General features: G+C 41.4%; 1 protein-coding gene across 8 annotated transcripts in view; it reads left to right on the top strand.

Moving 5' to 3' along the window:
- FMN1 (formin 1) overlaps window positions 1–22,591 on the top strand; it is a gene marked incomplete at its 5' end in the record, with an annotated part of 415,504 nt that overhangs the window by 251,715 nt on the left and 141,198 nt on the right. For all 8 annotated transcript variants that reach the window (XM_082620131.1, XM_082620130.1, XM_082620129.1 and 5 more), the window contains 3 exons: window positions 1,199–1,345; window positions 2,450–2,509; window positions 6,225–6,345. In XM_082620131.1, the coding sequence (XP_082476257.1) occupies window positions 1,199–1,345; window positions 2,450–2,509; window positions 6,225–6,345 (328 nt within the window). The remainder of the gene's footprint in view (window positions 1–1,198; window positions 1,346–2,449; window positions 2,510–6,224; window positions 6,346–22,591) is intronic.

The raw sequence follows: 22,591 nt of genomic DNA, 5'->3' as shown, positions 1-22,591 counted from the left end.
ATAGTGTGTTTTCCATTCTGACTGTCTAGATTGCAAAAAGAGATTTGCCTTAGACCAATGCACTGGATCATCTGAAATGTGTTTACATGGTAAAATAAAAATATTCTAGAGACTTGATAAATGAAATCAATGATTATGATAATGAGTGATGGGCCGATAAGTTTTTGTTGGCTTTACCACACTGGTGTTCGTTATAAAGTTAAATTCTTGAACGTGGCTTTTTCTCCCAATGACGCACGTCCTTCACCACATGATGATCCTCCACAAATACTGTAATGTTTAGTTGCTTATCTGAAGGCATGGGGTTTTTTCCTTCTAAAATATAAAAGATTTCACTAAAGAAAGCATAAATATTACCAAGGTATATAATATACACCCTCTAATAACGCCCTACAAGGCAGGAGCAGAGGTCGTCCTAGAGCTGCACTTGGTTTTCTTTCTTTACCCTAAAATCAAGGAAAATAAAGTCGACTAAAACTGTAGAGAAGGGGAAAAGTATCAGTTTGAAAATTTGCACTTGGAGCAAAAGAATGAGAGAGAGAGGAAAAACAAATGAGATGGGGAGCTGAAGAAAACCCGAAGCAGCTTGAAATTAATAGACAAATAGTAAAAGTTAATAGACAAATCAGCAAACACTTAATAAACATAGCCTATGACCTTGAAATACATTATTGTATTCACCTCTGAGGATTCTGTACTTCACCTCTGAGGATTATTTCCAGGGATAAGGAAGTATAGGCTTGCTATTGTATCTACCCTACATTTAACTGTGCTGTTTATATAGATACATAGTCCAAAACCAGATCCTCAAATGATCTTAAACCCCTTCCTACTTAGAAGCCGTCAAATACAAAGCCTAACTGTAACAACTGTCTTTTTTCAATTTCTAAATTCTTTAAAATAAGTATTTAAAAAATAAAACCGGCTCAAATAGAAATATAAAAACTAATATTTAATATTCAGTATTAGAACATGCACAGTTTGTAATTCATTAAAAGGATAAAAAAATGATGGCTGTTAACATATTTTTTAAGACACTTATGGCTTAGTGAAGTGTATTTTCCATTTCACCAACTATAAATCCAGTTGGTAACAGGCCAGCAAACAGCCTATCAAGTGCTCAGTGAATATTTGTTGTTGAATGAACATAGGTGCATTTGGAGTTCAGCCGCATAATAATTGGTGTTTGCCTTCCCAGGGCTTGCTGCAAATGAAGAGTGTGAAGGATATTTTGGCTCTCATTCTGGCTTTTGGAAACTACATGAATGGAGGAAATAGGACTCGGGGACAAGCAGATGGATATAGCTTAGAAATTCTGCCCAAACTCAAGGACGTCAAAAGTCGGGTATTTATTTACTTTTCATAACGAAGGTCTGTGATCTGTCATTATTTTCCTTGTATACCTTCAATTTTAAAAAAAGTGTTCCCAGTTGTTCCGTTCATCTCTATCTTCCCCCTAACAGTACATTTTTTTTCTTTGCTTTCTTTTGAATAAAGACAGGTTTTTCATGTTTCATCTTCTTTTGATGACAAAATCCCCAACGTTCATTTGCTCAAAAGCACACAGTTAGATGTTGAACTGCCGTGAGAGAATAAAGCAGATAGCATACAGTATTCGCCATAGCACAAGGCTTGATTCTGCTTGAATTTGGTGTTAGCTACTTGTAATTTACTCACTCCTAAGTAGAGAGCAATGCTGACTCACCAAGGGAGCTGAGCGTTTGAATTATTCTCTGGTCCACAACAATTGGGCTGGGGGTCTACTGTCAAACCCCCTGAGCCTGATTATCACTTGGCTCCACACCCTGCAGAGCTACCTCTTTAGAAACAACCAGCCCATATCTAGGCGTCCCCTGGGGGGGCAGGGGGAGTGGAGGGAGGGGAAACACACAGGCAAATTAGAATTAGACCCACGTGAACAAGACACAAAGGCTGCCTTGTGGGAGGGCCTGCTCTCCCCTGGAGTCCCAGGGTCATAAAGTGGCAGGGTGTTCCTTTTAAGCCGCCTTGATTGTTTTTCACGCCAGTAAGAACACACATTTTTTGAAAGGTGGGAAGGGAGGGATGGTCTTCTGTTCTACTCTCTGGTTCCCTTTAGCACTCCCCTACCCCCTCCCTTCTTGGCTTTATGCCTGAAAGTATGGAGACAGTCTTTTGGTTGGCTGGTGCTTGTCTTAGCCATTACCTCAGAGGCCTTATGGATTACCTCTTTGGGTTCCCCCTCCACCCCACAAGGAAGAGTGTAGTGTCATTTCTTTGTATAAATGCCATAAAAATGAATGGGACAAGGAGGAAAGAGGACAGTCTCGCCAGTCTCAAACAGAATTAGGACCAGGTATCACAAATTAAAAGTGTTAGAGTTACAGAGTGAGATTTCAGCTCTTTGACTATCTAATATGGCAGAGTCTCATGTGAATGGTATTCATTTAAACTTCTCTTTTAAACCTAGGATAATGGGATTAATCTGGTGGACTATGTTGTGAAATATTACCTGCGTTACTATGATCAGGTAAGAAATAGCGTTATGTGGAAAACTACACTAATGGGGTTTCAGCTCCTGCACATTGCTGGCATTCAGAAATTGGATGATGGATGGATGGATGAATTTCAAGTCCAACATAGAATTTGAGAGCTCTCCAGCTTCTTTGGTTTACAGATGGGAACACTGGAGCCAAGAGAGTTTAGTTGACTCTTGTAAAGAGAAGCATTATTCAGTGGCACAAGTCTACTGACTCTTAATCCACTGTATAACACAGCTTCAAAGAGACCCCCGGTCATCTCAGTGCCTTCTGACCAGATTGTGAGGGTCTCTGTGAAACCCATATCCATTCAGTAATTGGTTATATTTGAAACTAGATTCTGGGATGCAGACCAAAAGTTAGGAACTTAAGATGCAATAATACCGAATACTTTATCAGCAGTGTTCATCTGTGAACAAGTTAAAGACGTGGAATTTGAAATCCATCTTCTCTGCTTAGATTACATTGGGCCATTAGAAATAAAAATTTCTGTGAGAATCCACCTGAGCGCAATTTTCTGTGTTTTATTCCTTCTCATTAAATCGAGAACAAGGAGTCCTAGCTTTGAGAAGAAAGAGGTACTATTATAAGTTGTTGAGAAACCTAGCAGTCAATAAATGGAAAAAGTCTCAGGAAAATGTTGTCAGGAGTCCCGCTTAACTATCCACATAAGCAGAGTTTTTCCTAGGTACCAAGGGAAGAAAAGTAAAGATTCCAGGGCCTCGTTTTCAAAAGGCCTACAGTTTCATGCAGAAGACAAGTTAAGCACTGATGAAGTCCTTAGTCATCTCTCCTACCCTCCTGGTGGGTTTATCTAACTGTTGTCAATGTATCTACCACCAGGTTTATTATTCCCCTGTATATAGATATCACTGAGCAATTACCTAGCTTCCCGGCATTGCTCCTTGAGGTCCAGAACTCTTTGTTGTCTCTTTTTTCATGTTTGTAATGTAGGTGCTTGATAAATACTTGCTGAGTTGAACGTACTGTAAATATCCACAAGCATGTAATAAGTAGCATCTGTAACAAACAAGATGCAACGAGGCAAGAGCTACTTTCTGGTAGAGCACGGTAGGTGTGTTGAGCTTCAGGCAATATGTGTGCACCCAAAGTTCTGAAGGCAGGTACCGGGGTGGCAGAAGAGTTATCCTGAAGGATCTTGAGGTGACAGTTCAAATTCAAGGCTGGCATAAGCAGATTTACTCGTAGTCTCTGCCTCAACCATCCTTGCTACACAGATGCACCGTGTAGGAAGGATGAAATTTGCCGATGGAGTTTGACTCCTACTGAAGAGGGCTGAACCCAGTGGAATCGACTTCACAGAGGGGAATCTCAAAGTAAGATTAATTTCAAACACGGGATGGTCCAGTTTAGGAAAAAGAAGAAGTCAACATTTGTGTGGTGCTCTCCCAGTTTTTCACTGTGTAAAATGAATTTCACTCAACAAGAGTACAGAATTACATGATTTAGTAAATGATCCCTTCCCTCTTAGGAGCATAAGTGATGATTTTTGTGGTTAGTGATGATGAGCAATTAGCGGAAGAAAGGTGACTCTTGCTCCAAGCTTCTTTCCACTCATGCCTGGTTTTTGGTCCAAGTCTAGGTCTATGTAAAGTTCAAAGAAACCCTTCTAGGGCCATGTCTTGTGAACTCTAATTGAGCGGCTTTCACAAGAGCTACTACCAGGCCGATTTGCTCAGTAGCATTTTCTCTTTTTCTAGCTTAAAAAAAAAAAAAAGATGAAGCCAGGACTGAATCTGATAAAAAGTTTTGGAAAATAGAAAGAAATATGCATGAGTTCTTCCATAGATTACTCTGGAGTTTTGTGACAAGCACCTTAGATGTTGTTCCATCTTGGCGTTCAAAGGAGGGTACTGCTTCCATGGTTTGTTAAAAAAACAGTAAAATAAGTAGAGGAAGATGAAAACTAGTACACTGATCACGTAAAATGTTGTTCTGATCAAATGAGGAAAACCACCTTCTCTTTGAGGCCAAAGGTCTTAAAGGAAGGGGGGTAGGGTCCAGGGAATTCTCAAAACCACAAGAAAACAGGACGATAAGATAGATGACTCCTGCCCAAGGTGCACACTTCCCAGAATAGCGTGTTTTTTTGTTTGTTTGTTTGTTTTTGCGGTACGCGGGCCTCTCACTGTTGTGGCCTCTCCCGTTGCAGAGCACAGGCTCCGGACGCGCAGGCTCAGCGGCCATGGCTCACAGGCCCAGCCGCTCCGCGGCATGTGGGATCTTCCCAGACCGGGGCACGAACCCATGTCCCCTGCATCGGCAGGCGGACTCTCAACCACTGCGCCACCTGGGAAGCCCCAGAATAGCGTTTTATAAGCTCTCTGTTAGTGGTGCCAAACAGATTTTATTGGTAGGCCAGATGGTGTGTACTTGACCGAGAACAAGGCACAGTTCCTGCCTTCAAAATGTTTATAGTCTAGTGGGGAAGACACACAAGCTAACAAGGCAATTTTTAAATTAACGTTGAAAAGTGCTGTGATAACAGGAATCAGCAGGGAACTCTTGGAAACACCCAGGTGCTGAGCTTAGGGGAGGGAGGTCTTTAAGGAAGTGTTACCTGCTTTGAGACTAGAAAGAGGAGTATGAACAAGGAGGTGTGAGGAGGGGCTGGGGAAGAGTTTTTGAAAGGGACAGTTTTGTAGACAAAAACCTAGAAGCAAGAGACTGTGGCCTGTTCTTTTATTTTATGAAAGTTTAGGAGAGGGAGTTAGCGATAGGGGAAGGGAGAAATCAGGCTGGAGATGGAGACAGAGGCCAGATCAGAAAGTGCCTTGTAAAGCAGTTTTAGAGTTTGGAATTGGTCCTAATGGCAGTAGGGAAGATGGAATGTGAAGGAAAGCTGGCAAAGTAGCCTGTGTGGAGAGAAGAATAAGCGAAGATGGCCTGAGACATGCAAGACACAAAGCTTGTATTAAACAACTCGGGGAGAAAGCAAGCTGGACTGGAAAAGACAGTTGAGGCTCTGCTGGTCTCCCCGTGTGCCTACAGTTCGTGTCCCTCTGGATGTTTCTCAGCTGAGATCCTCTATTAGGTATAGTTGTGGAGCTTGTCAAAACCCAACCCAACCATGCCCTCATAAATATCTGCTAAGATAAGCCAAACAACATTAAGAGAATCTTTACAAACGTGAAGAATTTGATCACGTACACACGTGCGCGCACACATGCGCGCGCGCGTGCCCACGAGCTTTAAGCTGCAGAGAAAGGTAGGTGAGGGCATAAGTGATGGTGATTGTTTCTCCCACCTCAGTGCCGCCTTATCCAGTACCTTCCACTTCACACCCTTTGGCATACCCCAAAGATGAGTTATCTAATTGCTCCCATGCGAAACTCAACAGGGACTTTCAGGTTAAGTACTTTCACGTGTTCTTCCTGTGCCATTTTTCCATGGGAGTAGAGGGTCTACGATTAGGACATACCTGACCATTTTCTCTTTGATTCAAGAGGCAAAATAGAGCCCAGCCCATGCCATAGCTACAGCCATAGCCAACCTCAGTGCCAATAAGACCAAAATGATAGCGTGAAAGACACGCAAGCACTTCAAAGCAACAAGTCCAGAGTTAGGAATAGCAGGGGAGCATTGCTATGATTCTTATCCAACCATCCGAAAAAAGATGCTTTGAATTTCAACTGAAAGTGACAATTGGGAAGTATAATGTACTTTGTTTACCATATATTCTAGGAAGCAGGAACAGAAAAGAGTGTTTTCCCCCTGCCCGAACCACAAGATTTCTTTCTGGCCTCCCACGTCAAATTTGAAGACCTTATAAAAGATTTGAGAAAACTGAAGAGGCAACTAGAAGGTAACAGGCACACTGTTCTGTTGTTATGATAATAGATAGGATTTTAAAAAATGATTTAAGGGGATGATTTCTGTATGGCTCGGGGAATGGAATGGTGAGAGTTCAGTTATGGTACACTACCTCAGGACACTTTCCATCTCTGTGCACAATTTGGAGGCAGTGTATTTACACATCTCTCTCTTTCATTAGTGTAAATTAGTGCTTATTATATAATACATATATATATAGTTATATCTACATTTTCCAACATGTAATAGATATAATTTTAATAAAAATAATAACAACCCTTTTTTTGAATTCTTACTGTGTTCTCATACAGTTCTTCTAATGACCCAAATAAGCAGGAACTACACTAACTCCATTTTATAGATGAGAAAAATGAGGCTTTGAGAAGCTATATTCGCACAGCCAGTGAGAGGCAGATCGGGTCTGATTAGAAAATCTCATGCATTGCATTTTCTAAGCTAGTTTACTATGTGCTGCCTTATCTTTCTGTCTCTCACTCTTGCTCTCCCTGTGGCGTGCACACCCCCCCCACACACACACACATCCCTATATATTTCGTTTATGTATATGAGTCTATTAATGATGGTAAGACCCGTAGTAAACAGTCTGTTTTAGTTTAATTTACATTTTTAATTATCCAAAGCAAAATGCTGAAAGCCCTTTTTGGCTTTTTTAAAAGGTGAAAATATGTCTCTGTTGGGCAGGAATTTTCCTTTGGCATTTCTAGAGTCTTGTGTTTTCACTGTGGAGACATCTCCTTGTCCAAGAATATAAATACTTGCCTTGGAGCTTGTATAACTCCAATTGAAGAGCTCTGTGGAGGATTTAGGGAGCGTGTTAATGTGGAAATGGAGCCCAGCACGCCAAAAGCAGAGCTTGAGGAAATGAAGAGCTTGCACCAGGAATATTTTTACACCAAGACATAAAATAAACATTTTAAAAATGTTTATTGTGAAAGAGTGCTCAGAAATCAAGTCTTAGAGGACAGCTTGGAAATGGAAGTAAAGTGGGAAAGATCTGCTCCCGGTGGCAGGGAGAGCCATTTATTTTTACTTTGGGCATAGAACTTGCTTAAATAAGGATAGTGGTTACAAGTGAATATTTTTACCTTGTAAATTATTTTTAAAGGAACATGCAGGGGTTTTTTTCCCCTCCTGTCGATGTGGTCGAGAGCGTGAATTTAAATGAATGCTTCGTTCAGGAATGTGATACGTGAACTCGTGATCATTCTTTTCCCTCTCCTCAAAAAGGGGCAGTTTTATCCTTGACTGAGTTGCGGAGCTTGATTTTTATTCTAAGAAAGCGGAGTAGCATCATGTCGCAGTTTTTTTCTACCCCTCTCCAGTGGCAGAATTCGGGCCAGGCCAGTCCTCAGGGTGGCTTTTGCAGTAGCAGAGAAGACCTGTGCTTGTCCGGTCCCTGGCCGCCATCCCTGAATGCCCATCCTCTCTCGTCTCTTGGTCCTTGTGAGACCCTCTCGTATGGTCTTTCGAGCAGAAACCTGATCTATGTTGGATCTTTCCTCTTCGCCTGCCTTCCCTCCACGGCTGCCTTTCTCAGGCCTCCTGGCTCAGCCCACTCCCTTTGCTATCCCTGTGTGTTTGATGATAAATAACAAAGGGGTAAGAAGAGTGAATTCAAAGGACCGTGTAGAGGCAGGGGTGCCCCCAAACCTCTGCACTGGATGTACGTTATTTTCTCTAGGGAGCATGGTGTCATTCCAGATCTCTGAGTACTCAACTGACACTTCCCCCAGTCAATTTTAAGGAAATACAAGACCTTCTGAAGCTGAAGGAGCTGCCTTATGAAGGAAGACTGAACGCTACCTCAGTTATTTTTCTTCTTTGCGTGGCACGTCACCACAAAGACGTGAAGTGTACCACCAAGGCAAATGAGGAAACCGGCGCTGTCCCACACACATTGAATATTTAAACAAAAAAATGCCCTGCTAATCTTTAGAGATGCCCGTGTTTTTAATACATGAAAGGTACCTAGTAAATATTTAAAGAAAATACAGACCATGGGTTCTCTAATGAATTTCTTGTCCTTCCAAATCCCATCTGGCGAGATGGCCAGAGTCGTGGCGGCCCGTTTCATCTCACTTCCCCGTTCAGTCTTCAGCTCCGTTTCCACAAGGCCTGGGTGTGAGCTGAGATGGAATGTTTAATTGAAGTGGACATAATTTTCACACATACAGCAAAGATTTGATGAGGCTTTGAGGTTTATTGTAGCCATTAAAGTGTCGTGGCTGCTGGCAAACCCCCAGAAAATGTCTAAAGCTAAACCAGATGTGATTAGCAAATTTCAAGAAGGCTCAGGCCCTAGTTCTCCAGGCAGGCATAGCCCTTTAAAAGAAAATCATTTGGGGTAGCAAGGACCACACCTTAACAATCAGGTGGGAATTAAACGATGGTTGTTGGCTGTATAGATGTCACTAACAGCAGTAGAGGTTGTCAATGAGCATCTTTCCTAGAGACCAGAACTTCCAACGGCACTTTTATGTAGATAAACATAGCAGGGAATTGAGGATAATTGTATCTGCTACAATTTATTGCGTGATTATTATCAGGTGCTTTACACAGACCATCTCTTTAAATCCTTACAATGACCCTGTGAGGCAGATATTGCTATACAGCTCTTACAAGAGGAGGAAGCTGGTGCTCAGGTGACCTGCCAAGTTACCTCACAGATGATGACCTAGCCTCATTTTGAAACTAGATATGACTCTAAGGCATGTACTCACAGCTTGCCCTGTTGCTGGACCAGAAGTCTCCGTATCTGATCAGAGATCACAACAGAGAGATGCCTATTCAAGCCATAAAGCCTCGTGAGGATACAAATGACAGAAAGAGTTCGTGAATGTGTGCGCATGAGTGCAAGGGTGTGCACACACACATGCCTAGAGCCCATATATGTAGACCCTCAGATCAGATAGGGACTTAGGAAAGAACTTAGTTTGTGTGTGGGGTATGGGGAGTGGGGAGACCTAAGAGAGATGGATTATCAAAGCGAATAGTACTGCACAGGATTAAGAACTCAGGCTTTGGAGTCAGATATGTACTTTCTACTGGTTTGGTGAAAGCAAGCAAGATCTTGTCAAGTAACATAACCATAAAAAGTATTATCTCACCTGTAAAATAGGGCAGTTATAACACCGACATCATAGGAGGTAATGAATGCACGGTCCCTTAGTAAGGAAAGCTTCCATAAAGCTGATTAGGGGTATATACCTTTTACTGGAAAACAGACACCTTGTAGAATCAGGCCCATATTGTTGAGGGGCCAGCTGGCTGTGTTTGTGGAGAAGCTAATTTCCAGAGCACTACATACCAAGCCCTTGGTGCTTAGGAATGTGTTCCATATCTTGTTTACTATTCTGCATCCCTTAAGCAGACAATAATTTGGATTTCCTTGATGCTTTGATGCTATAAGTAATATCTGAGAGCAAATAACAGCAACAGCTGCTCCCTTTCTCATTCTTTGACCTTGTTTGCTAGCCAGAACTTTGAAGGTACTCTTACCAGCTCATGTGTGGTAGGCAGAGTAATGGCTCCCAAAGATGTCCGACCCCTGACCCCTGGCATCTGTGAATATGTTACCTTACATGGCAAAAAGGGACTTTGCCGACATTGAGATGGGGAGATTATCCTGGACTATCCAAGTGGGCCTAATCTAATCACGCAAATCTTTAAAATGAATCTTTAAAAGCTGACGACTTTCTCTGTGGTCAGCGGGAGATAGTACAGTAGAATGATCAGAGAGATGCAGTGTTGCTGGCTTTGAAGATGGAGGAAGCGGGCAGTGAACCAAGGAATGTCGGAAGCCTCTAAAACTGGAAAAGGCAAGGAACAGATTTTCCCTAGAGCCTCCAGAAGGGAATGCAGCCCTGTCAACACCCTGATTTCAGCTCAGTGAGACCCATGTCAGACTTCTAACATACAGGACTATGAGGTAATATATTTGTACTGTTTTAAGCCATTTAAGTCTGTGGTAATTTGTCATAATAGCAATAAGAAACAAACACAGCATGCAATGCATCCTTTCTGATTGGGCCAGTTAATACCAGTTATGCACGCATGTGCACCCCATTGCCGAGGCTGTAGGTGTAGGATTTGCCAACTAGTGATATTCACCAGTATTGCATGAAATGTGAATTGGTGCTCTCTGAAAAGAGAGTCTGTAGTCTGATAAACCTGGAAATGCTATATACTAAAAACAAATCACAGGGACACAGTGCATATGAGCTTATTAAAGGCTCTGGGAAGTCCTGTAGTAAAAAACAACAAAACGGTTTAACCCTGTTTAGACCAGGATTTCTCAAAACATGAAACATTGACTTTTTTTCTTGCACTGAATATACTTTACGTAGTATGTTGTTGTAGAATATGCATTCTGTAAAATATTGTTTAAGAAGAAGGCATGTTGATATTACGGTTGATTTTTAATATAAAGAACAGTTGTTGGTTAAATGGTCATTCCTGGGTGACCTTAATAGGAGTAACTGTGATGAATAGGTATGGTCCTTGCTCTATAATAGTTCTCTTCATACTCCCTGGCTGCACTGTCCTAACTGGGTTTGTTATCCACGTAAACGAATGCAGTAGAATAGGTCACATTCTCTCTGATGTCTTGAGGCTTGAAAGCCAAAATGAACAACTTTAGTGTTACAATTACCCTAGTAACACTGCTCCCAAATCCACATTTGTATAACATGATCCTGTGACTGTATTTCATTATGAAAAATTCTTTCTGGGTTTCCAAGCAGGAAAGTGGAATTTTTTTGTTGGAAATGACAGGAACTCTTCAGATAGGTGTTGAGAAGTCAGCCTATTGTGAAAAGTTTAAAGATTAAAATAAATTGCCCTGAGTAGCTAACGAGACTTATTTAGTATCCTGTGTCATTAAGGGTAGGATATTTAATCAGCTAGCTGTGTACTAAATCTTGCCTTGAAAATGATGCATTATTGGCCCTGTTATTGCATATATGAATTGGGAAAATGTAATCAGTAGTTAACCCTCAGTGTAAGATAATCAAACTTCTTTGAGAATGTTGGCAGAGATGCAAGTGTGTGTGTGTGTGTGTGTGTGTGTGTGTTTTAAGGTAATTCTGATGATGTTCTTTTCTCTAAATATTTAAGACTATATATTCGAACATGTCCTTTCTTATGTACCATTTAGAAATATTTGAGAATACACTTACACAGTTTTGGAAAGACAAGGAGTCTCTGTTGACTTTTCTGATATCTGTTATCACTCCATAAATGTTTATCCTTCAAATGTTTATCCTGCAATGTTAACTCTTATAAGCCTTCTATAAATGAGATGCTATGTGAAATGCACAGTCCTGGCATCCAATAAACGTTGAACTCTTCATTCTAAGTTTGAATAGTAGTAACATCTCTAACTCGACACTGAAGTACACCCGTCACCTCTTTAGGCATAGTCGGTCCCCACATCCTTATTTTAGTGGAGTGACCAGATTAGCCCAGAAGGATCCAAATGAACCTCTTTTATACCTAAATATTCTACCTTCAAATCTAAGTTGCAAGATACATACATGAAAGTAACAGTTCAAGAAAGAGATAGGGGAGGTTTTTTTTGGTAGATTTTTTAAAACTGTAATCAGTATGTCTTCCAGATGAACATGGCAGACTGAACTCATTCATTTAACTCCAGTCCTTTCTAAAAGCCCACAGAAAAATGAACATTTATCTTATTTAGAGGCACACAGTCAATACCAATATAATGCAGCTAAAAGAGGAGGAATTAGGGAGGGAGCCATATACCTACACATATAAAAACAGGAAATGAGAACATTTTTACGTGGTGGTTTCTCATGGCCCTGGGCAGGGACTGGTGTGGGGGCAATAGTTCAATGATTTGGATATGCATATGAAATCATACAATTAAAACTAAGTTCAAAAACATAAGTTATAGTCAACTCTCAACTGTAGGTTGCTAGATTAGCGAGGTCACGGAATAGTGATAGTCTTTAAAAAATTAATTCATTAGTTTTCATATTAATCAGTATGAGTCAGCTATGCTATTTACATGTTGGAAAACCTTTCCTATTTGAAACTGCATGATAAGCAGTAGACTACCTACTGTTTCTTCTGCAAGGTGGAAACAGTCCTCTTCTTTAGGTACTTAATGAACAAATTAAGTGTCTGGGCAAATACATTGATGCGATAGTATTAGTGAGGTGATGAAGGGTGAGGTGGGTTTGGGACTCTGAGCGCTAATGGCGTTGGGAAGGGAAGCTGCCTACAGGAGTGTTGGTATCTCCAGCGATGGAGGGAGGGCAGAGGGCTGGTTAGCAGAACTTGCACTTCATCTTGCCCTTGATTTGGGATTATGTGTGGTATCCTTCCCGCTTCCTATTACTGTAGTTAATCAAGAGTTGACTGTGAGAAGTGAGGAGAAAACTGGTATTGCTGATCTACTAATGAGTATTCAAGTTTGTTCCACTGCGGGGAGGAGGAGGGGTCCTGTCCAGGCTCCACTGCCCAGGTCTTTAATGCAAGTTCACACCGCGCCACCACCCTCTTGTACTGTCTCCCTCACAGCCATGTTGGTGCCTCCCCGGTCCGGATCTGTCCACCACTTGGATGAAAGTATGCCCTTCTGCAGATTTAGTCAGTCAGTACTGTTGAGCCCCAAACAGAACTTAAGAAAAGTGATGGCCTATTGATATTACCTCAGGAAGCAAAAGAGACCATTTAAAGAAGGCCTGTAGTGGCTATTCCTTTGAATTTGCAGTAGACACAGTTGGGAAGTACCAAGCAGTGGGGGGAAGGGGCCTTTAGTGGAGTATTCCACCCCCAGTGCATGCTATATGGGGGTGCCCTTAGCATTGTCAGATCTAGTAAATAAAATCCAGGAGGCCCAGTTAAATCTGAATTTCAGACAAACGAGACTTTTTAAAACTGTGTTTTAAATAATGCACAGGACATGCTTATACAAAAAAAAATATTCCTTGTTTATGTCAAATTCACACTTAACTTGGTGTCCCATCTTTTATCTGGCATTTCTGTACAGAATTTAAAAGCAATAATAAAACCAGCTAAAAGTTAGCTATTTTTTTAACTTTATTGAAGTATAGTTGATTTACAATGTTGTGTTAATTTCTGCTGTACAACAAATTCATTCAGTTATACATATATATATTCTTTTTTTTTTTTTTTTTTTTTTTTTTTTTTTTTTGCTGTACGTGGGCCTCTCACTGCTGTGGCCTCTCCCGTTGCGGAGCACAGGCTCCAGACACACAGGCTCCGCGGCCATGGCTCGCGGGCCCAGCCGCTGCGCGGCATGTGGGATCCTCCGGGATAGGGGCACGAACCCGTGTCCCCTGCATCGGCAGGCGGACTCTCAACCACTGCGCCACCAGGGAAGCCCCTATATATTCTTTTTCATATTCTTTTCCGTTGTGATTTATCACAGGATATTGAATATAGTTCCCTGTGCTATACAGTAGGGCCTTGTTTTTTATCCATCCTGTATATAATAGTTTGCCTCTGCTAATCCCAAACTCCCAACCCTTCCCTTCCCCACCCACCTCCCCCTTCCCCTTGGCAACCGCAAGTCTGTTCTCTATGTCTGTGTGTCTGTTTCTGTTTCATAGATATGTTCATTTGTGTCATACTTTAGATTCCACATGTGAGTGATATCATATGGTATTTGTCTTTCTCTTACTGACTTACTTTGCTTACTATATTAATCTCTGGGTCCATCCGTGTTGCTACAAATGGCGTTATTTCATTCTTTTTATGGCTGAGTAATATTCCATTGTATATATGTATATATATACACACACCACATTTTCTTTATCCATTCACCTGTCGGTGGACATTTAGGTTGCTTCCATGTCTTGGCTATTGTAAAGAGTGCTGCTATGAACATAGGGGTGTGTGTATCTTTTCGAATTATAGCTTTGTCCAGATATATGCCCAGGAATGGGATTGCTGGATCATATGGCAACTCTATTTTTAGTTTTTTGAGAAACCTCCATATTGTTTTCCATAGTGGCTGCCCCAGTTTACATTGGGGGTTCTCTTTTATCCACACCCTCTCTAGCATTTGTTATTTGTAGACTTCTTAATGATAGCCACTCTGACCGGTGTGAGGTGGTACGTCACTGTAGTTTTAGTTTTTAGCTCACTTTTTATTACCATGATGTGCTGGCAGTATTAATCTCAGTGATCAAGTCCTTTTCCCTGCAAGGGTGGACCGTGGACACAGGTGCAGTAAACATGTCCAAGGATATGGTGCATGGCCTTTTCCACCATCACTAACGACAGCAGTTACCACTTAATGGGCACTTACTAAATACCAGCATATTTGCTTACATCATTTCTGTTTCTTAAACTACTTTGATGTAAGTCCTACCTACATTTTAACAGTAAGGAAGTTAAAGCAGCTTTGCTACTGATGACAGAAGTGAGATCTGAAGCAGGTTTATCTGATTACAAAGCTTATACACTTTTCACTGTACCATTCTTTCTTTTACTGTTTGTAGGCACTGACAATACGATCGGAGTGGTAAAGCTTGAAGTTTGAATTTAGGCTTTTTCTTATCTCTACTCCTAACCACTCAACTCATCTACCTGTTGTAATTTCTATCCTCCTGTCTCCTCCCTGTCTCTTTTGGTTTCTCAGTCTCTTTCGGTTCCTCTGACACTCTCTGTCTCTCTCTTTGGCAGTTAATTACCTAGCCTATGTTTTATCCCTTCACGACCTAGAAGATAAGCAGACAAGTCTGATGTGGTTAGCCAGACGAATAACAGGGTACTACAGGGCCATCCCAAGGCACTGTGTGGTTTGGACTCCATTACTGTCTCTTCCACTTGTGGACATTGCATGGAGCAGGGTTCTCACATAGATGAGAAGGTGAGGGAACTTCCAGGACTTGTCAACTCACACAGCAAAGCAGACTGTTGCTTCTGTGTTTGGGACCAGCCCTGACTCTGCAGGATAAATGACTTCTGCCACCAAGCATTATCAAATGGCTTTCTCTCCATATAATATTCTTTAAGAGAAAAAGAGAAAACTAGATCTCATCATGAGAGTGAATATTTATTACTCATTTAAGCGTGGTCCATAGGCAATATGGCTGTAGTAGGAGCAAAGAAAGACTGGAAAACTTTTGGAGGACTTCTGAGGAAAGATGGCCAACTGAACATTCATTTGGATTGAACACTCACATTGGAATTCAGTTCCTCTTGAAAATTACTAAAATAATAGTATAGAGAGTTCTTTTAAAACATAAACTCAAGAGCACAGAATGAGAGAGAAAACCATAACCACAAAATTTCTGAAGCTAAAAAAGTAGATGGACAAGTGGTAAATGAATTAGCCAAACAAGACAGCTGAATCCTAACCCAGGAGTGGAGAAAGGTGAGAAGCAAGCCAGTTTTTACCACAATATCCATACACACCACAGATTTATACATAAATCCATATATATATATCCATAAACATTCGTATATATTCATAAGTAAATCAATGAAATCATTTTTGAAAATTTCCCCAAATGATGGATACAAGTTCCTAATTTTAAAAGGCCCAAAGAGATGTTAGCACAGATCCATACCATTGTATGAACATTTCAGAATCCTCAGGATAGAAAGAAAGCTTACACACTTCTAGAAGGAGAGGAGGTAGAGAGTGGGATGTGGGAGCAAATGACTCAGAGAATCAGGGAGAAGAATGGCTTCAGACTTTACAACGGCAATGCTAGAAGCTAGAAATAGAATTCTGATGGAAAATTATTCCCAATCCAGAATCTTATATTCACCAAATTATCTATCCAATATGAGGGCAGAATAAAAATGCTTTCAGACATGTAAATTCTAAAAGAAAAACATATTTCCCACGCATCCATCTTCAGGATGCTACTAGAGAATGTGCATTACCATGAATTAGGAATACGACGGTGACAGGAAATGGAAAATCCAACAGAGAAGAGAAGTGAAGGGATCCTCCAGGATAGGCAGAGAGCCCAAGATGCCAGCCAGGCATGGAGAGCAAACATTCCAGATTAATTAGATCAAAAGAATCGTGGTGAAGATTCTTGAGGAATATACAGTTAACGCATCTGCTATATCTGAATGTTTTGACAAGATTTACACAGCTAGCAACAAGTTTGGCATTCCTTCAGTAATAAGTACATAGAAAACAGCAAATTAGGGGGAAAAATCATTCATTCTGAAGGTGAGGGAGTTTGCAGGGGCGGGGGGGACGTTTAGGACAGGCTAATCAAAATTGACATATGTCAGCTGGGGCTGGAGTTGTTTTTGCCAAGTCATAATAATGGCAACACTGAGTACTGGTCTAAGCAAGTCATGGTAGTGCTATGTTGAGAGGCAGCTCATGTATGGTGGGTGTGAGGGGAGCGCCATCATTTTTAGGGCGTAAAGAGAAAAATCAAAAGGTGCCGATCGAAGCTTGTTAGAGACATGCAATTAAGTTCTGGATTCAGCAGGTAAAATTGGTATAAATGGTTGCCTCTGGGAAGGAAGAATTGGGTGAAGTTGTTGGGCTGTTGGTTCATAGAATGCGTAGAATACATTTATTCTTTTAACTACGTGCATGTGTAACTTCGATAAACATACAAAACCAAAACCAAAAAATAACAATAAACCAAAACATTTGTAAGTGATAGTTGAGTTAAATTTCCACAGCAGAGGCTGATGTGTACTGGCCTCTGGCCGGTAGTCCTGGCCGGGATTTAGGAGATGCAGTTGAAAAATGTAGTTCTGCCTCTTCCTAACCACGTGATCAGCCGTGCAACTTTGACAAAAATCACTTAACCTCTGTGAGCCTCCGCTGGAAAAAAGCGGAGCTGATCATCCCAGCCTGCCCAACTCAGTGAAATCGGAAGGGTCAGGCAAGCAGACGGATGAGCAAGTACTTGGGAAGGTGTGGGAGGTATTATCTGAACTCATTGAGAAGCCGTGCAGTTTGCAGTTTGCTCAGTTCGCGCTGGTGTGTCCTAGAAGGGAGAGGGGGGAATTGATCCATTAGGACAAGCCTGGCTAATTTATCACTCTTTAGGAAGCTCCAGAAGATGCGACTGGAACGATTATTGACCATGCCTAATTTATTAGCTCTTTCTCCTTCAAAGCCCATTTGTCTGCAGCAGGAGTTTGCTAAGTCTGAACTCTGGTACGGCCCTGGATACATTAGCCAGAGTCCTGGCCGTGTTGCCATGGTGTTAAAAATATTTAGTTTTGCAAGCAAAGTGTTCGAAATAATAAAAGAAAAACTTTGATATGATTTATTTTTGTAAAATGATTTCAACCAAACAGACCCAGGAACTGGGGTAAGGATTTCAGAAGGGCAGTGGGTGTAAGATGTTGATCAGCGTAGCGACTTTTGATGCAAAGCATTCAATTAAGTGCAGCACCGTGGGTAAAGGTCACACATTTCCCAAATGAAATGCCTTCAAAGACAAGTTCTGCGGAAAGGAGAGAGGATGTGGAAACCGAAACCTGATTCATCCGTTTAATTAATGGAAGACGTTTGTGTTGTCCTTTGATTGTGACATCTCTAGGTGGGAAGCATGAGTTATGTTGTCCTGGTTTCTTCTTCTCAGTTTTCACTGTTTCTACCCTTTATTTATAAATCAACACAGTTAATAGAATTTATTATTTTTTTCTTGGACAAGAAACAAAACATTGAAAGAAAAGCTAGCCTCATGGAAAAGTCTGTGTCACAAGTCCTGAATTCAAATCCTTGCTTCACAAGCTGTGTAATCCTTGGCTGGCTTCATCCCTCCCCATCTCCGTATCCTTGTGTAAGGAGGAGGGTATCCCAGCCTTCCACACTGGTTGCTTGAGAGCATTAATCAGGATTCTATGAAGGAAGTCCCCAGCATATAAGCAAGATATATAATGCTTATTCCTGGTTCCTTTCATGCCCTCATATCCAATATCCAGTCCACGAGCAAATCCAGTTGACTCTTCCTTCAAAACGTGCCTTGAATCCGTTTAATGCTCTCTGTCTCCACACCACATTTCTAGTCCAAACTCTACCCCCTTCTCTCACATGGGCCAGACTAACAGATTCCTAACAGGTTTCCCTGCTTCCATGCCTGCCCTCCCTTTAATCCAGCCTCCGAACACCAGACGGGTCAGGCCATTTTGTTTTTTCATAGCCGTTGCTCTTGGAATAAAATCCAGCCTCAAAACTTGTAGCTGTGCCTCACAAGTTTCTCCAAGATTCAACCACTTCTACCTCTCCTGTCTCATTTCATGCCACCCCATCCCTGCCTGCCCACTAAACTCCAGCCTCACAGGCTTTCTTTGTGTTCGAGCCCAATAAGCTTGTCTCTGCTTTAGGACCTTTGCAGTAGCTATTCCTTCTGCCTAGAATGCCCTTCCTCTGAAGGTTCCCACGCGTGGGCCTTCACTGGCCACCCAAACTACAGCAGCCACTTTGAATAGTCCCTCTCTGTTATAGCGCCCAATTTATTATCTTCTATTTCTTTGTAAGTAGAAGAGGCCTTTTTGGTGTTTATATCTACTGTGATGATCAGTACCTACCATATAGTTGTTGCTCAGCCAATAATTGTTGAGTGGGCGAATGAGCAAATGAATGAATGGTAGAAAAGATTCAGCTCACTCAGTTAATTGCTGACCTTGCTGTAAGAGAGGAATTAGATGATTTCTTTAAGGGCAAAGATGTCAAATAGTTATAAAAAGGCAGAAGCTTTAGGGAAACATTTTAAAGCTACTCAGAGGGAGAACTGATGAGGTAGTGGGTCCCTCACACACTTCCAACTGGAAGACTCTGTTATGATAAATGGGTAGGATAGGTGCCGTTAGAAAGGGTTTATGCTACATGATTTTGAAAGTACATTCCAACTCGGAGTTTCTAAGATAATGAGTATTACTATGCGATTTCAGTGCATTCTGCTGTTCTCCTTATTCAGTAAGGGTTATTAAGTTCTTCCCTAGACTTCATTAAGACAGCTAAAAGTCCCTGGACTTCTGACCATTTATAGGATATAAAAGTCAACTGTAAAATTATATCAGGTTGAGGTCTCAGGTATTCTCTGTCTAAATGGCTCTCAAGGATCTGCTCTCACCTTAATCCATGCCTCAAAAATTCTAGCATCGATACCATCTAGAAGTAAGCTTTATAGAGTAGAACTCTTATCCAATGTGGTTAATTAATGGAGAAAAGATGGCCCAAATCAGGAATCACAGAAAATGATACTTGCATCCCTTAACCTTTCATTTAAAACAAGCTAAATATAGCATCATTTGTCTATTGATGCAGGGCTGAGGCCTCTTCTTGAATTACAGATCTGTTCAATAAAGTTTTGTGGGTCTTCCTACATATGCCACATCTATAAAGAGATCACCTGTGATTTCCCTTTCATATTTTTTTCCCTTTCATATTTTTTAAGTGGAGTCATGGCTCTTGAAAATATGACCACCAAATCTTTCTAGATACTTATAATAGTTCTCAATCTTTTAAAACGGTCTTGCCCACACCTTTTTAAAAATGAACATTTTCTTTTTGGTATAATTTTAGATTTACAGAAAAGTTGCAAAGATAGCATGGAGAGTTTCCATATAGCCCTTCTCCAGTTTCCCCATTATTAACATCTTAAATTATAGTGATAAATTCATCAAAACTAAGAAACTGGCACTGATACATTTCTGTTAACTAAACTCTAGTATTTCTTTGGACTTCATCAGTATTTCCATTACTGTCCTCTTTGTGTTCCAGAGTCCAGCCCTGAGTTCCACATTGCACTTAGGTACTATAACTGCCCAATCTCCACTGGTGTCCCACACCTGTATTTAACAGCAATATTTTGGCTTCTTCCACTTTAATCTATGGAAATAATACTTTTTCTCAGTCGTATTCCTACAATTTACCATCAAGTGATTAAATTATGTAATTACAGTGAAGAGAACAGCTAGCATAAACAGGTTTGGAAACAACACAACTATTCTTTATAAGGAGTCTACTCAGTGGTGGGGAGAATTGCCCAGAGAAACCAGAGAAGAGCCTTCCAGCTGCGACTGTGTGCCGTAGGAATCAGGTAGGAGGAATAGAAAAGAGCACTGATTTGGCAAGTCCAGTAATGGAATGTTTTTTTGTTTGTTTGTTTTGGGTTTTTTTTGCGGTACGCGGGCCTCTCACTGTTGTGGCCTCTCCCGTTGCAGACAGAGCACAGGCTCCGGACGCGCAGGCTCAGCAGCCATGGCTCACGGGCCCAGCCGCTCCACGGCATGTGGGATCCTCCTGAACCGGGGCATGAACCCGTGTCCCCTGCATCGGCAGGCGGACTCTCAACCACTGCACCACCAGGGAAGCCCTGGAATGCTTTTTATATTTCCCATTCAAAAAAAGAAAACAAAATTAATATAATGCCGATACCTTACCTGTGTGTAGAGCTCCATCCTTTGGAGTGGGTAGGGCAGGCCTAGGTAGTAGAGAGAACAGATCTCCACGATAGGAAGCAGTGTGGCCAGGATCTCCCAGCCAGGCATGGCACTTGAGTCTTTTGATTGCCAAGCCAGCGCTCAAACTACGTTACCATAAACCTAATGTCAGGTCAAAACATTTTCTTTACAGAAATAGATTTGTGGGTGGTTTTGTGAATGTCACAATATTTTCCTGCCCAAGTAAATTGTGTATCTTGGACCCTGTGGAAGACTCACAGTCCACAAGTGGATTCTTTTTGTGTCAGACATCCAAATGAGTGAAGTTAGAGGGAGACCTCTTTAGCCCCAGTAAAGGGGATTGGAATTTTTGCCAACGTCCTTATCTCTCCCAGATTTCTGGACCTCGCGGTGGCTCTTAGGTGGACAGAGGTCGTGGACTCTACTTTTTAGGTAACCATGGAAAGATCAGTGACCCCCCCGCTCCCCTCACCGACCCAGGAATCAGCAGCCCTGGTTGATGTCCCCTCTGTGCCACTTAATAACCTAACCTCCACCTCACCTCCCCTGGCCTTCTGTTTCTCCATTCAAAATGAAGCTTTGGGATGGGTGAGTTTTAGCTTTCATTGTCTTGTCCCTTACCTTTTACAAAGCATTTTCATAGATACTCCACATTGTTTCTAGAACTTCCCTACACCAGCATACCTTGTTTTACACTTCTCTTTATTGTGCTTTGCAGATATTGTGCTTTTTGCACATTGAAGGTTTGTGGGTCATGCAAGTCTATTGGCGCCATTTTTCCAACAGCATTTGCTCCCTTCATGTCTCTGTGTCACATTTTGGTAGTTCCCACAATATTTCAAACGTTTTCATTATTATTCTATTTCTTGTGGTGATCTTTGATCAGTGATTTTGTATGTTACTAGTGCAGCTGTTTGGGGCACCATGAACCATGCCCATATAAGACATGAACTTAATCAGTAAATGTGTGTGTGTTCTCACTGCTCCAACTAGCTCTTCCTCTTCTCTCTCCCTCTCCTCTGGCTTCCCTATTCCCTGAGACACAGCAATATTGAAATTAGGCCAGTTAGTGACCCCACAATATCCTGTGAGTGTTCAGGTGAGAGGAAGAGTCTCTCTAACTCAAAAGCTAGGAATGATTAAGCTTAGTGAGGAAGGCTTGTTGAAAGCCGAGGTCAGCCCAAAGCTAGGCCTCTTGCACCAAACAGCCAAGTTATAAATGCAAAGGAAAATTTCTTGAAGGAAATTGAAAGTGCTGCTCCAGTGAACACACAGATGATAAGAATGTGAAACAGCCTTATTGCTGATAGGGAGAAAGTTTTAGTGGTCTGGATAGAAGATCAAACCAGCCTCAACATTCCCTTAAACCAAAGCCTAATCCAGAGCAAAGACCTAACTCTTTTCAATTCTAGGAAATCAGAGAGGTGAGAGAGGCTGCTACAGAAGACAACTTTGAAGCTAGTAGGGGTTGGTTCATGAGGAAAGAAGCCATCTCTATAACATAAAATTGCAAGGTGAGTAGCATGTGCTGATGTAGAAGCTGCAGCAAGTTATCCAGAAGACCTAGCTAAGATAATGAATGAAGGTGGCTTCACTAACTAACAGATTTTCAGTGTACACAGAACAGCCTTCTATTTGAAGAAGATGCCATCTAGGACTTTCATAGCTAGAGAGAAGTCAATGGGGAAAAAAGAAGAACTTCAATGGACAAGCTGACTCTCTTGTTAAGGGCTAATACAGTTGATGACTTTAATTTGAAGCCAGTGCTTATTTACCATTCCCCAAATCCTAGGGCCCTTAAGAATTGTGCTAATTCTGCT

Source organism: Mesoplodon mirus (genome assembly GCF_964341445.2).
Source record: "Mesoplodon mirus genome assembly, chromosome: 4".
In the NCBI taxonomy this organism is placed as follows: Eukaryota; Metazoa; Chordata; class Mammalia; order Artiodactyla; family Ziphiidae; genus Mesoplodon; species Mesoplodon mirus.
This window is presented reverse-complemented; position numbering and strand designations above follow the sequence as displayed.